Raw genomic sequence first — 12,988 nt, forward strand, 5'->3', positions numbered from 1 at the left:
CTTTTAAAGATGCGGCAGATCTGCTGGTTTCTCTCCTCCTGTCCTTCGCTGGTTTCTCCTGCAGAGATCTTTGCTCTGAGACGGCTTTCTCGCATGACGCTCGTCTTCTGATGATGGAGTGAGAAGGCTGAAATCCCTCCATTCCTGCAGTAAAGGATTAAAGCTGGCGTCTCTTTTATTCTCCATTCTCGCACCTTATGAATATGATACCTGTTCCACATACTCTCCTTTGGTTTACAGTGTAACCGTGTTTTTGAGTTCAACTCTTTCTCTCTCTACATATTCTGATTCCATTTGTGATGTAATTTGTATCTGAATGTCCATATAAACTGTTTTTTTAAAACACTCACTGGAAGGGTCGTTGATTTCAGTCGATTGTGCATTAATATTGTAGATGGACGTAAAGGAGAAGTTATCAAATAATTTTAGGTGAATATTGTGAAAGATTTCTTCTACCTAATTTGTGGTCTTTCTGAGATGCTCATCTCGATGTAAAGGGATCTTATATGAATGGAAGTGACAGCAGTGAGATCTTTAATATTAAGATTTAACCATGAGCATTATGCGATTATTTACAATTTCACGTTTCTACATTTATGCAAACTAAGCTAATGGTTTATTACCTTCGGTATATTATTTAACATCCTAATTTCCACATCATTACGCTCGTGTTGTTTTATTGAATTTTCATTTAAAATAAATGTGAAGTAAAAGTTTCTCACCTCAAAAATTCGCGCGAGTGTTCTGACAAGCGGTTTCCGCGCATGCGCAAATTCCGGAGGTCGGGCTTTACGTTAAAGGCATAGTTCACCCCAAAATTTTAATTCTGTTCTTGCTGTCTATGGAGGGCCAGAGAGCTCTTGGAATTCATCAAAAATATCTTAATTTGTGTTCCGAAGATGAACGGAGGTCTTACAGGTTTAGAACGACATGAGGGCGAGTAATTAATGACAGAATTTAATTTTTGGGTGAACTATCTCTTTAAATACGTGCACTGAGCTTAAAGAATAAGTGAAAAAGTGGCGCGATAATGCTGCTTTACCAATAGTTCGTGACATGTAGTGAGAAAAATAATAAAACTGTAGGCTACAATTTTAGAAAACTTTCATATGAGCTCCGGCAGATAACGTTATATTATTTAACAACAACCATTCTGAAAAGAATCCAGCACTAAAATTAACCATGGTTTTACTACAAATAAAACCCATTACTAGAGTTAAACCATGGTAACCACGGTTTTGCTACACTAACTATAGTTTAACCATGGTTTTTGTAGTAGCTAAAACTGTGGTTGTACAAATGGTAATCATTGCGCCAAAAAAAACATAGTGTGGCTACTTTTTCTACAATAAAACCATGGTTAATGTTCTGGTAACGTAGTAGTTAAACCATTTAAAAATGTTCTTATTGGAATTTTTGCCTTGATATTCCTAGACTGTATTTTCGAATTAGTGGATATCTATGAAAACCCTTTTCATGGTTGGAGGATTATTTACAGACGTTCCTGGGAGTGTATGAAGTGAAAACTTTGGATGAAGTCATTTTATAATAGACTCAATTTAAACGTTTTAAAAGAGAAAATCCTCATCACACAGATTCATGGGAAAATAACATTTTATTTTTGTGTTCTACTACCAAATCAGTGGTTTTTAATCAACCGTGATGAATGGATTCAGACACAAACGCAATCATATTTACAGTTAAAAAAAATAAAGTTGATTTGTACACAGTTCTGTATTTTGCTACAACATTAGAGACAGTGATGTTGTGGCTCTGAGGTCGATTCCTCCAGGTCTGCGGCTGAGAGAGTCCTTATTCCCTCATTTATTAATTAATAACATCCCATCTTCTGTGTGTTGGGCTGAGAGCATCTGCTGCTGGTTCAGTCTGGTGTGAACGGATGATTCTAGAAACTAGTGATACTCGGTAATGCTGGCTGATCGATGATCTCAGGAGGATGCATGAGGTGCTACACAATCCCAAATTTGGCCAGATCGCTAAGCTCCATGTCGCCGAACGCTTCCCAGGGGCAGATCACAGTGATGTCTGTTAGAAACCAGAGAAAGAAACTTGTCAGGTTCATTAAATAAATACACTGAACTGACCAGAAACTCTGGTGGCCTGTCGTGTACCTGTGCCGAGACCCTCCATTCCAGGGATGTCGTCTCCGAAGCCTTTCTGTCCGGGTTTGGGAGCCTTGCTCTTGAAAGTGCGAGCGGTCCTCTGCTTGAACCTTGGGGGTCCTCTCTTCTCAACAGGTGCTGGGGCGTCCATTCCTGCCACTTACTAAAACATAAACACAACGTTTTTTTTCTTTTGTGTTGAATCTGTGTTACAGATCTTTAATCGTTCCCTCATCTGATCTCCTCAGGCTGTTAAACTTCTCATTTTGGGATTTTGTTAATCCTAATCTGCTGGTTGCACAATGAGTATGTTTATTTACCAACATCTATTTGCCTCGTGATATATATATATATATATACAGACAGTGTGAATAATAAGCTCTTTACATAATCTCGTCGAGCAGATGCCCAGCGATCACATTACACATTCTGCAATCTGGCAGAAAAATGTGTCAGAGCTGCTGTTTTTAGTCAGTTTTTGCCTAAATGTGAAGAACATCTACTGTCCAGTTCAGCTTCGTCTGAAGAAATGCCAGTAAGTCCGTCTGATTCTCGGTTTGAGGCTGTAATTGTAGAGAGTGTGTTTATTTCATGTTTAAATGCATGTGATTTTGATCTGCATCACTAGATCTGTCTGCTCTTTATCAGTCCACTGAACGTCTGTCTGTCTGTCTTGTGTTTTTCTCCTCTTCTCTCTGCTCAGAGTTTCCTTCTCTCAGTAGATCGTGTGTTGTGTAGTAACTAATGAGAATACTGTATAGGCCTGTGTTACCTGACTGTGTTTTGTGCAGGTGTGTCTCCGGTGCGGTCAATCTCTTACCGTGTGCTGGAGTTTCTGGTTCTTCTTCTGTGTCTCGGGTCAGCTCGTGTCCAGTGTGTCTGCCGGACGCTTTTATAGCGCTCCTCTAATCTCCCACAGAAACAGATCCAGGGATCTGGAGAGTATTTTAAGCTCTTCAGGCTTTGTGTGTCGGTGAGGACACGCGTGTGGAAAGAGTCATAGTTTATGAACACGTCTACGTTTATGTCATTACGATGTGTTACACATGAACACACACGCTGTGCTGAAATATGATGGATGTGTGTTCAAATACCACATACAGGCTGTAATTTCATTTAGGTTAATATGTACTTTTATATTCTCAGCGTGATCTTTTTATTTTTGATATTAAATTCTGGTAACACTTTATTATATGGTGTCCTCGTTACACCTTTCATAAACTTACTCTTGTAATAAACAATAATTAACAATAACAATAAATTATGCATGCAATTAACCCTAAACCAAACCCTAATCCTAACCATATAGTAAGTACATGTAGTTCATTAATATTACTCAGTACTTAAATGTATAATTACACTGTAACAAGGACACCTTAAAATAAAGTCTAACCTAAATTCTTTACCAAATAATTATAAATGAACTGTAAATGAATTTATTCTAAATCTAAAAATAAATCAGAATGATGTTTTCTTTGCATTTCGTGTTTATCCAACTATATGTTTATATGATTACCATTCGTTGCTTAACAAATGTGACCCTCTCTGTGAAATACAGGCTAAAGTCTCAAAATCTAATTATGAGATAACTCAGTGTGAAGATGATTCACTGTTCGCATCTGTTTTTAGATTTGAGCACCTTAAAAACCCCGCAGCTGATATTCTGAGAAACACACACCTGATCCCACACATACGGTTATAGCTGAACCTGACTAATTAAAGAGTAATCAGCTCTAATCCACAATCCTGACTGGTCTGCTCATTAACATATCCTGGAATGTTCTCGTGTGTGTGTGTGTTCGTGAGTGTCTGTGTGTGTGTGTGTGTGTGTGAGTGAGGTGTGTGAGTGTGTGTGAGAGTGTCTGTGTGAGTGAGTGTGTGTGTGTGAGTGTCTGTGTGAGTGAGTGTGTGTGTGAGGGTGAGTGAGTGTGTGTGTGAGAGTGAGGTGTGTGAGTGTGTGTGTGCGTATGTGTGTGTGTGTGTGTGTGTGTGTGAGAGTGTCTGTGTGAGTGAGTGTGTGTGTGTGAGTGTCTGTGTGAGTGAGTGTGTGTGTGTGAGTGTCTGTGTGAGTGAGTGTGTGTGTGAGGGTGAGTGAGTGTGTGTGTGAGAGTGAGGGGTGTGTGTGTGTGTGTGTGTATGTGTGTGAGAGAGAGAGAGAGAGAGAGAGATGTGAGTGTCTGTGTGAGTGAGTGTGTGTGTGTGAGTGTCTGTGTGAGTGAGTGTGTGTGTGAGGGTGAGTGAGTGTGTGTGTGTGAGAGTGAGGTGTGTGTGTGCGTGTGTGTGTGTGTGTGAGTGTCTGTGTGAGGGCGTGTGTGTGTGTGTGTTTATTTGGTGCTGTCTTGTTTTAGCAGTGACGTATTCAAACACATCTACATCTGTCTCTGCAACATGTTTCAATAGGATCTATATGCAGAACAGATTTATATGCTAAATGAGAGTTTGTCTTATGCTGCTTTCACATGCAGTCAGGAATTCACATCCCACTTCTGAAGTCAGAATTATGAGTTTGCTGTGTTCAAATGCTTTGTTCACAGAGGATTGCAGCTTCGTTCTTGCCCATTTCTTGGTGAAATCTCATTAAAGCCAAAATGTATTGAAGATATTTGGTCAATTTTGAATAAATGTTGCGTCCCATTCGTCGACCATCCAGATTCTGAAGGTTCAGTCAAAATAAACACTGTTTTTGCGCAATGTACAAGTTGTATGGAAAACAAACAGTGATAGTTCTCTTATTTGCCATGTTTTTAATTTATGGCATGTCCAACTCGTTAGAAATCAAAATTAGTTTCCCGATAGTAAATATGACCTGAGAGCCTGTTCATGTCCAATTTCCTACAATGAATCTCATGATAATTCTGCATCGGAATTTTATCTTCTGAGCTTGGATCTTTGTGACAAATATAGAAATGGACATCACTGCCATTATCATAAACCCACCATGTTGATGTGCTTTCCCAGTTTGATTTCATTCAGAAACCAAAGGTGAAGATGTTGTTGTAACCTCTGACCTTTCCTCTGGGTTAAATGTTGCATAACTCTATGAAAACAGTTGCTTTGATCTCTGAGCTGAGCATTAGCTCTATTTTAAATCCTGCAGTGAGAAGAGACTCTTAATCTATCCTGACGTGAACCGGTTTAACTGTGTGCTAACGCATCGGTACACAGCCTTACTGAGCTGACGGCAGAAGTTATGTGAAGATAAGAAGCATAATTCCTCATCTTTATCATGTTAATGAACGATAGACGACAGAAGTGATATCACCTGAATCAGCTGTAGAAAGTTACACACGTTCAGATGATAGATTGAACAAAACACACTCTGCCTGTTAGAGTTCATAGCCTGTTTCATGTATTTATATCTGTTTTGGAGCAACATGGCAGTTTTTTGAGCATATTTGCACATATTATTCCTTGATAAGTTGATGCACTACATTAAACATGTCCATGTTTTCAATGAACTCCGAGTTACTGATGCACAGAAGCACTTCATGATCTGAGTACAAATATTTCTAAACATGAGAAACGAAGCAGAGATCTTCTGCTTTCCTGATTCTCGTTGAGTGTGATTCTGCAACGAGGTTCATGTTCAAAATGAGTTTCTTTCGGGAACAAAACCAACATGTGTGTGTTGAGTGACACGTCATCTCACGGCGTGTGCAGCACACCTGTCCGATTCACACACCCTCGGCGTACAAGAACACAACCCCTGGCCTTCTGCGTCGCTTCTCACCGTCTGTCCATGTTTAGTAGAGTCGGCATGATGTTTCTCATTGTGTTCTCTTTGTTGGCTGTGTGTGTGACCGCAGACCATAAAGGTAAGGTGACTTTAAACATCATTAAATGCCAGAATTATTCTCTGTAGTCTAACAGAAATATGTTTGGTTTGTTAGTTGACTAAAGAAATAATGAGCATCTTTGCTCATGGCTGTTGCAGAGGTTATTGGTTTGAGTGATTCATATAACTGTCTGACTCTATATCAGATCTGCTTAGTTCACAGTCTGCCACGTTTACTGCTCTGCAAAAAAATTACTTTCTTTCTTAGCATTTTTGTCTTGCTTTCAAGTATAAACATTCCTGAATCAAGATGCATTTACTTGACAAGTAAACTGACTTGAGATATTGAGTCTTGTTTTAAATTTTGTAAAACAAGCAAAAATATCTGCCAATGGGATAAGAAAAATAATCTTAATTTACAGGCTAAACAAGATTCTTTTCTTGCCCCATTGGCAGATTTTTTTGCTTGTTTTAAGCAAAAACTAACATAATTTTGATCATTTTTTCAGAAAATAAGACATAATATCTTAAGTCATTTTACTTGTAAAGTAAATTTGTGTTGATTCAAGAATTCTTATATTTACACAGAAAACAAGACAAAAATAGTAAGTAAGAAAATCATTTTTTGCAGTGTGTGACCTCATGAGATGTTTTGGATTCATACATCACCGTCAGGCTGATGTACTTGTGTTGATCTGCAGAGAACGGATCCATCCTCAGACTGAAGGATGTTCCTGAGGCCCAAGCCTTCATCGACTCGGTAGAAGTAGCTGTAATCGGCTTCTTTGAGGTGTGTGTGTGTGTGTGTGTGAGTGAGAGTGTGTGTGTGTGTGTGTGTGTGTGTGTACCTGGTATTTATCACGTTATGGGGACCATATGTCCCCACAAGGATAGTAATACTAGTAAATTTTGACCTTGTGGGGACATTTTTGAGGTCCCCATGAGGAAACAAGCTCATAAATCATACAGAATGAGTTTTTTTGAGAAAGTAAAAATGCACAAAGTTTCCTGTGAGGGGTAGGTTTAGGGGTAGGGTTGGTGTAGGGCGAGTGTGTGTGAGAGAGAGAGAGAGTCTCCGCTGGTGTCAGGAAATGTCCCAGAATGCCGTGTCCTCTGGCCCAACTCTAGATGTGGAGGAGGAATGGAGCAGGAAGTTTAGGGCGTCTCTGGGATTGTGGGATTGGCACCTTCAGCGCTCCATAAACAGACGTGGGCGCAGTTCTCAGAACGATCCTCCAGTGGACTGATGCTCATGTGTGAACAGTGTTCATGTCTGTGATGAAGGTCTGCTGTCTTTCCCTCAGACTGAAGCTGCTCATGGATATAAAGAGTTTCTGGCTGCTGTTAAACAGATGGAGACACTTCCTGCTGCTCTGTGCAGTGAAAAGGAAGTTTGGGCCAAATATGGCATCGCCTCCGACACCATCTCCATCTTCAGGAAGGTAAAACACCTGCAACCTCATGGAACACGTGAGATACGAGTCTGAGATACATGTGCTGAATACAGAACACCATCGTAATCGCTGCAGCAGATCTTCAGAGATCTCGCGCCAAAATACGCCGGCAAGGTATTAAACACGAGTCCATTTTACCTCCTTTACCTGACGAGAAAGTGTTAATTAAGAGGATGATGGGGTGAAGTCTCACCGTTTCATTCTTTAATGTGATTAAGAGCTTTTGTCCTGATTACACAAGCGCTGCGCCCCACTGACCCTGATATTCCCACACATGCCAGATCCTTCCAGAACTTACAGAAATATTCCAGACTGTATGAGACTGCTAAAGGTTTTGACTGATTTGGGCAATATTTTTAATTTAAAGTGATTGAGTGTTCACATACAGTACATTTTAAGACAATTATCAGGTGAAGTAACTGGAGTTACAGTCAGATTAATGTTATCTGAACCTGCACAGATACATTTACACAAAATCTAACTAATAAAACTGCTATAAACTAAAACTCTAAAAAATAAAATGAGCAAATATATATATATATATATATAAACCCTCATAGAATTTGTGATGGTTATAATGGGAATTGTATAGGTTTTAATGGATACTGTGATGGTGCCTGTGGGTCTCTACTGGTAATCAGTCGCCTTCTATTGGTGGCTTGTTAAAACCAATAAATCCTCATGAAATATGTCCCAAAACACAGTACAGGACAGGGTTGCCAGGTGTTGTGTAACAAGTCACTGTTATGTGTATTACACCATTTCAACAATAAAATCACTAGTTTTAGTCATAAACAGTCTGTTTTCATAAAGGAGTCCCTCACAATACTCAAAATCTCACACAGTTTTATCATTGATGGAATGTAAAATATTTCGATATTCGCATTACAGTTTCTGCTATATGTCAAACCTTTAAACCGCAGGAAAGATTAACCTACAGCGAACCGTTTGCAATCAAAATCTAGGCAAACCTGGCAACACTGCTACTGGAAATGAATGGTTAACCGTTGATGGTTTGTAATGTTTGTAATGGTATTTTTAGTGGAAGCCATTAGGACTTCTCTGATCATCATTTCTATTGTTTTTTACAGCAGGGATTGTGATGAACAGCGTGTGTGTGTGTGTGTGTGTGTGTGTGTGTGTGTGTCAGACTGCAGTGGGTCTGTTCCAGTCTGTGGTGAAGACGCACCTGCTGCTGATGGCTGATAGAGGACACACTCACTCGGAGCCGCTGCAGCAGATCTTCAGAGATCTCGCGCCAAAATACGCCGGCAAGGTATTAAACACGAGTCCATTTTACCTCCTTTACCTGACGAGAAAGTGTTAATTAAGAGGATGATGGGGTGAAGTCTCACCGTTTCATTCTTTAATGTGATTAAGAGCTTTTGTCCTGATTACACAAGCGCTGCGCCCCACTGACCCTGATATTCCCACACATGCCAGATCCTTCCAGAACTTACAGAAATATTCCAGACTGTATGAGACTGCTAAAGGTTTTGACTGATTTGGGCAATATTTTTAATTTAAAGTGATTGAGTGTTCACATACAGTACATTTTAAGACAATTATCAGGTGAAGTAACTGGAGTTACAGTCAGATTAATGTTATCTGAACCTGCACAGATACATTTACACAAAATCTAACTAATAAAACTGCTATAAACTAAAACTCTAAAAAATAAAATGAGCAAATATATATATATATATATATAAACCCTCATAGAATTTGTGATGGTTATAATGGGAATTGTATAGGTTTTAATGGATACTGTGATGGTGCCTGTGGGTCTCTACTGGTAATCAGTCGCCTTCTATTGGTGGCTTGTTAAAACCAATAAATCCTCATGAAATATGTCCCAAAACACAGTACAGGACAGGGTTGCCAGGTGTTGTGTAACAAGTCACTGTTATGTGTATTACACCATTTCAACAATAAAATCACTAGTTTTAGTCATAAACAGTCTGTTTTCATAAAGGAGTCCCTCACAATACTCAAAATCTCACACAGTTTTATCATTGATGGAATGTAAAATATTTCGATATTCGCATTACAGTTTCTGCTATATGTCAAACCTTTAAACCGCAGGAAAGATTAACCTACAGCGAACCGTTTGCAATCAAAATCTAGGCAAACCTGGCAACACTGCTACTGGAAATGAATGGTTAACCGTTGATGGTTTGTAATGTTTGTAATGGTATTTTTAGTGGAAGCCATTAGGACTTCTCTGATCATCATTTCTATTGTTTTTTACAGCAGGGATTGTGATGAACAGCACTATTTAACTAAACATTAAAAGACTATTCCACAAAATGACTTGTGAATGTGTTTTGTGAAATGCAGATGTTGTTTGTGCTGGTACACGGAAGAGAGAAGTCGAACGCCCGCGTGCTGGAATACTTCGGCCTGAAGTCTGGTGATCTGCCGCGGATCGGCCTTTACGATGGTGTCTCGGACAAGAAGTGGCTCCTGGCGCCGGGAGAAATCACTACTGAGCGCGTGCAGGACTTCTGTGACTCCTTCCTGGATGGAGAACTGCAGGTGAGGTCAGCGTGAGGTCAGCGGTGCTGGATCTTATTACCGTTGTTTTCAACGGCTCACACACACATTTTCAAAACTTTGCCTCTTTTTTTCAAAACTGGACACACAAATCCAAGAATTGCACACAAAATGCCAAATGTCTCGCATCTCTTGCAAAACGAAGCACTGCATTTAAAATATCACAAACACATCTCAAAAGCAAACATTTGTTTTATGTTGCAAACACCTTTGCCGTAATATTATATTTTTGGATATATCATACACACAGTTATTCAAAACCTAAAGCTCTTCTTTCATGAGCTCCTGTGAACATTTCTGTACAAGATTGAAAGTAATCTGCAGAGATGCGGAAAAATTCACAGAAAACACGAACGCAAGATTGAAAGCAAACTATTTTTACTGTAAGCATCTGTGGTTGTGAATACAGTATTACACAGAACCAAAGATTTATTTATTGATTGGTTGGTGTTCAGTGAAGCACATGTGAGGAGTTAGTGATGAATTAATGTGGCGTTTTGATTAGTTGTGTTTGAAAGTGAAATCAAGACAGATGTTTTCGTGTGTTAGATAGAGAACTGTGTGTTGTGTTTTGCAAAAAGTGTTTTATGAAAATGAAAACTGAGTCAAAGGCCGAGAATTAGCGTATGGTTTTGCAGATTTGGTGTGAGGTTCAGCTGTTTGAGTGTCAGCTTTCAGAAATTGTGTGACAAGTAAAGATTTTGTGTGTAAGCCAATAAATCCTCATGAAATATGTCCCAAAACACAGTACAGGACAGGGTTGCCAGGTGTTGTGTAACAAGTCACTGTTATGTGTATTACACCATTTCAACAATAAAATCACTAGTTTTAGTCATAAACAGTCTGTTTTCATAAAGGAGTCCCTCACAATACTCAAAATCTCACACAGTTTTATCATTGATGGAATGTAAAATATTTCGATATTCGCATTACAGTTTCTGCTATATGTCAAACCTTTAAACCGCAGGAAAGATTAACCTACAGCGAACCGTTTGCAATCAAAATCTAGGCAAACCTGGCAACACTGCTACTGGAAATGAATGGTTAACCGTTGATGGTTTGTAATGTTTGTAATGGTATTTTTAGTGGAAGCCATTAGGACTTCTCTGATCATCATTTCTATTGTTTTTTACAGCAGGGATTGTGATGAACAGCACTATTTAACTAAACATTAAAAGACTATTCCACAAAATGACTTGTGAATGTGTTTTGTGAAATGCAGATGTTGTTTGTGCTGGTAAACGGACAAGAGAAGTCGAACGCTCGCGTGCTGGAATACTTCGGCCTGAAGTCTGGTGATCTGCCGCGGATCGGCCTTTACGATGGTGTCTCGGACAAGAAGTGGCTCCTGGCGCCGGGAGAAATCACTACTGAGCGCGTGCAGGACTTCTGTGACTCCTTCCTGGATGGAGAACTGCAGGTGAGGTCAGCGTGAGGTCAGCGGTGCTGGATCTTATTACCGTTGTTTTCAACGGCTCACACACACATTTTCAAAACTTTGCCTCTTTTTTTCAAAACTGGACACACAAATCCAAGAATTGCACACAAAATGCCAAATGTCTCGCATCTCTTGCAAAACGAAGCACTGCATTTAAAATATCACAAACACATCTCAAAAGCAAACATTTGTTTTATGTTGCAAACACCTTTGCCGTAATATTATATTTTTGGATATATCATACACACAGTTATTCAAAACCTAAAGCTCTTCTTTCATGAGCTCCTGTGAACATTTCTGTACAAGACTGAAAGTAATCTGCAGAGATGCGGAAAAATTCACAGAAAACACGAACGCAAGATTGAAAGCAAACTATTTTTACTGTAAGCATCTGTGGTTGTGAATACAGTATTACACAGAACCAAAGATTTATTTATTGATTGGTTGGTGTTCAGTGAAGCACATGTGAGGAGTTAGTGATGAATTAATGTGGCGTTTTGATTAGTTGTGTTTGAAAGTGAAATCAAGAGAGATGTTTGTGTGTGTTAGATAGAGAACTGTGTGTTGTGTTTTGCAAAAAGTGTTTTATGAAAATGAAAACTGAGTCAAAGGCTGAGAATTAGTGTATGGTTTTGCAGATTTGGTGTGTGTTTCTGCTGTTTGAGTGTCAGCTTTCAGAGATTGTGTGACGAGTGAAGATTTTGTGTGTAAGCAGATGAAGAAACATGCTTAACACATCCACATACTGACAGTCTGAGTTTATTTTCTTTCCAACAGAAGCAGAAAGAGGAGACACCCAAAGACAAGACTGAACTATAACACCATCCTCTTCCTCATTAAAAGTATTAAACAAAATACAGTGGATCCTGTTTTTGAGTTCATCATGTAGGACCTGCGTGTGTGTGTGTGTGTCTGTGTGTGTGTGTGTGTGTGTGTGTGTGTGTTGCAAATGATCTGAAGTGTTGTGCTACTTTGGTGTAGGGTTGTGTTAATTGTGTGTAGTGTTTTGACAAACCGGGCCCTGTTTTCAAAATTGTGCTTAAGCAATCGTAAAAAACTGTAAATAACTGTGAATCACTGAATCATTCATTCAACTGATTCATTCAAAAAACACTGACTCATTCAGGAACAAAACAAATGAGCCACTGAATCATTCATTCAACCTACTGGTTCGAAAACATAATTCAGGAATGACGTAAGTGACTGACTGATACTTTTATTAAACTAATTTCTTAAAGACATAGTTCATCCAAAAATAAAAATTCTGTCATTATTTATTTACCCTTATGTCATTCCAAACCTGAACAAGCTTCTTTCTTCTGTTAAGCATAAAAGTAAAATATAGGTTACCAAACAGTGGGTTACTATGGATGTCAATGGCTACCGTCAACTTTTTGGTTACCCACATTTTTCAAAATATTTTCTTTTGTGTTTAACAGAAAAAAAACATTCATACAGGTTTGGAACAACACAAGGATGAGTAAATGATGACATCATTTTCATTTTTAGGTGAACTATCCCTTTAAAGAAACACTACTTCACTGTGGAACAAAACAAATGAGTGAATTGTTGAATCATTCATTCAATTATTCAAAAACGCTGATTTATTGAGGAATGAAACACAGCTTTTGTGTTGCAGTGG

At 38.9% G+C, this 12,988-nt stretch overlaps 2 protein-coding genes across 2 annotated transcripts; one reads left to right on the forward strand and one right to left on the reverse strand.

The window, feature by feature from the left end:
* Positions 1–1,611: 1,611 nt before the first annotated feature.
* Positions 1,612–2,992, reverse strand: LOC107737993 (retinal cone rhodopsin-sensitive cGMP 3',5'-cyclic phosphodiesterase subunit gamma-like). Its single transcript, XM_016549650.1, has 3 exons — positions 2,944–2,992; positions 2,133–2,287; positions 1,612–2,046 (listed from the first exon to the last, which is right to left on the reverse strand). The coding sequence occupies exons 2-3, from the start codon at positions 2,272–2,274 to the stop codon at positions 1,970–1,972; spliced, it is 219 nt and encodes a 72-aa protein (XP_016405136.1). The 5' UTR covers positions 2,275–2,287; positions 2,944–2,992; the 3' UTR covers positions 1,612–1,969.
* Positions 2,993–5,621: 2,629 nt separating this feature from the next.
* On the forward strand, positions 5,622–12,199 carry LOC107738001 (endoplasmic reticulum resident protein 27-like). The gene is made up of 7 exons (XM_016549657.1): positions 5,622–5,938; positions 6,600–6,688; positions 7,203–7,340; positions 7,406–7,466; positions 8,444–8,628; positions 11,131–11,328; positions 12,124–12,199. Exons 1-7 carry the CDS (start codon positions 5,743–5,745, stop codon positions 12,163–12,165), a joined length of 909 nt encoding a protein of 302 aa, XP_016405143.1. The 5' UTR covers positions 5,622–5,742; the 3' UTR covers positions 12,166–12,199.
* The last annotated feature ends 789 nt before the right edge of the window (positions 12,200–12,988 follow it).

Source organism: Sinocyclocheilus rhinocerous, unplaced genomic scaffold (genome assembly GCF_001515625.1).
Source record: "Sinocyclocheilus rhinocerous isolate Xijiao unplaced genomic scaffold, SAMN03320098_v1.1 scaffold2780, whole genome shotgun sequence".
Taxonomy (NCBI): domain Eukaryota; kingdom Metazoa; phylum Chordata; class Actinopteri; order Cypriniformes; family Cyprinidae; genus Sinocyclocheilus; species Sinocyclocheilus rhinocerous.

What these genes read in the sequence shown, in the direction of transcription:
- LOC107737993 (XM_016549650.1), bottom strand. Translation starts at nt 2,274, where the DNA reads ATGGACGCCCCAGCACCTGTTGAGAAGAGAGGACCCCCAAGGTTCAAG. An exon ending in AATGGAGGGTCTCGGCACAG is followed by an intron (nt 2,047 to 2,132) that starts GTACACGACAGG and finishes GGTTTCTAACAG; the next exon opens with ACATCACTGTGATCTGCCCC.
- LOC107738001 (XM_016549657.1), top strand. Translation starts at nt 5,743, where the DNA reads ATGTGTGTGTTGAGTGACACGTCATCTCACGGCGTGTGCAGCACACCT. An exon ending in TGTGACCGCAGACCATAAAG is followed by an intron (nt 5,939 to 6,599) that starts GTAAGGTGACTT and finishes GTTGATCTGCAG; the next exon opens with AGAACGGATCCATCCTCAGA. An exon ending in CCATCTCCATCTTCAGGAAG is followed by an intron (nt 7,341 to 7,405) that starts GTAAAACACCTG and finishes TGCTGAATACAG; the next exon opens with AACACCATCGTAATCGCTGC.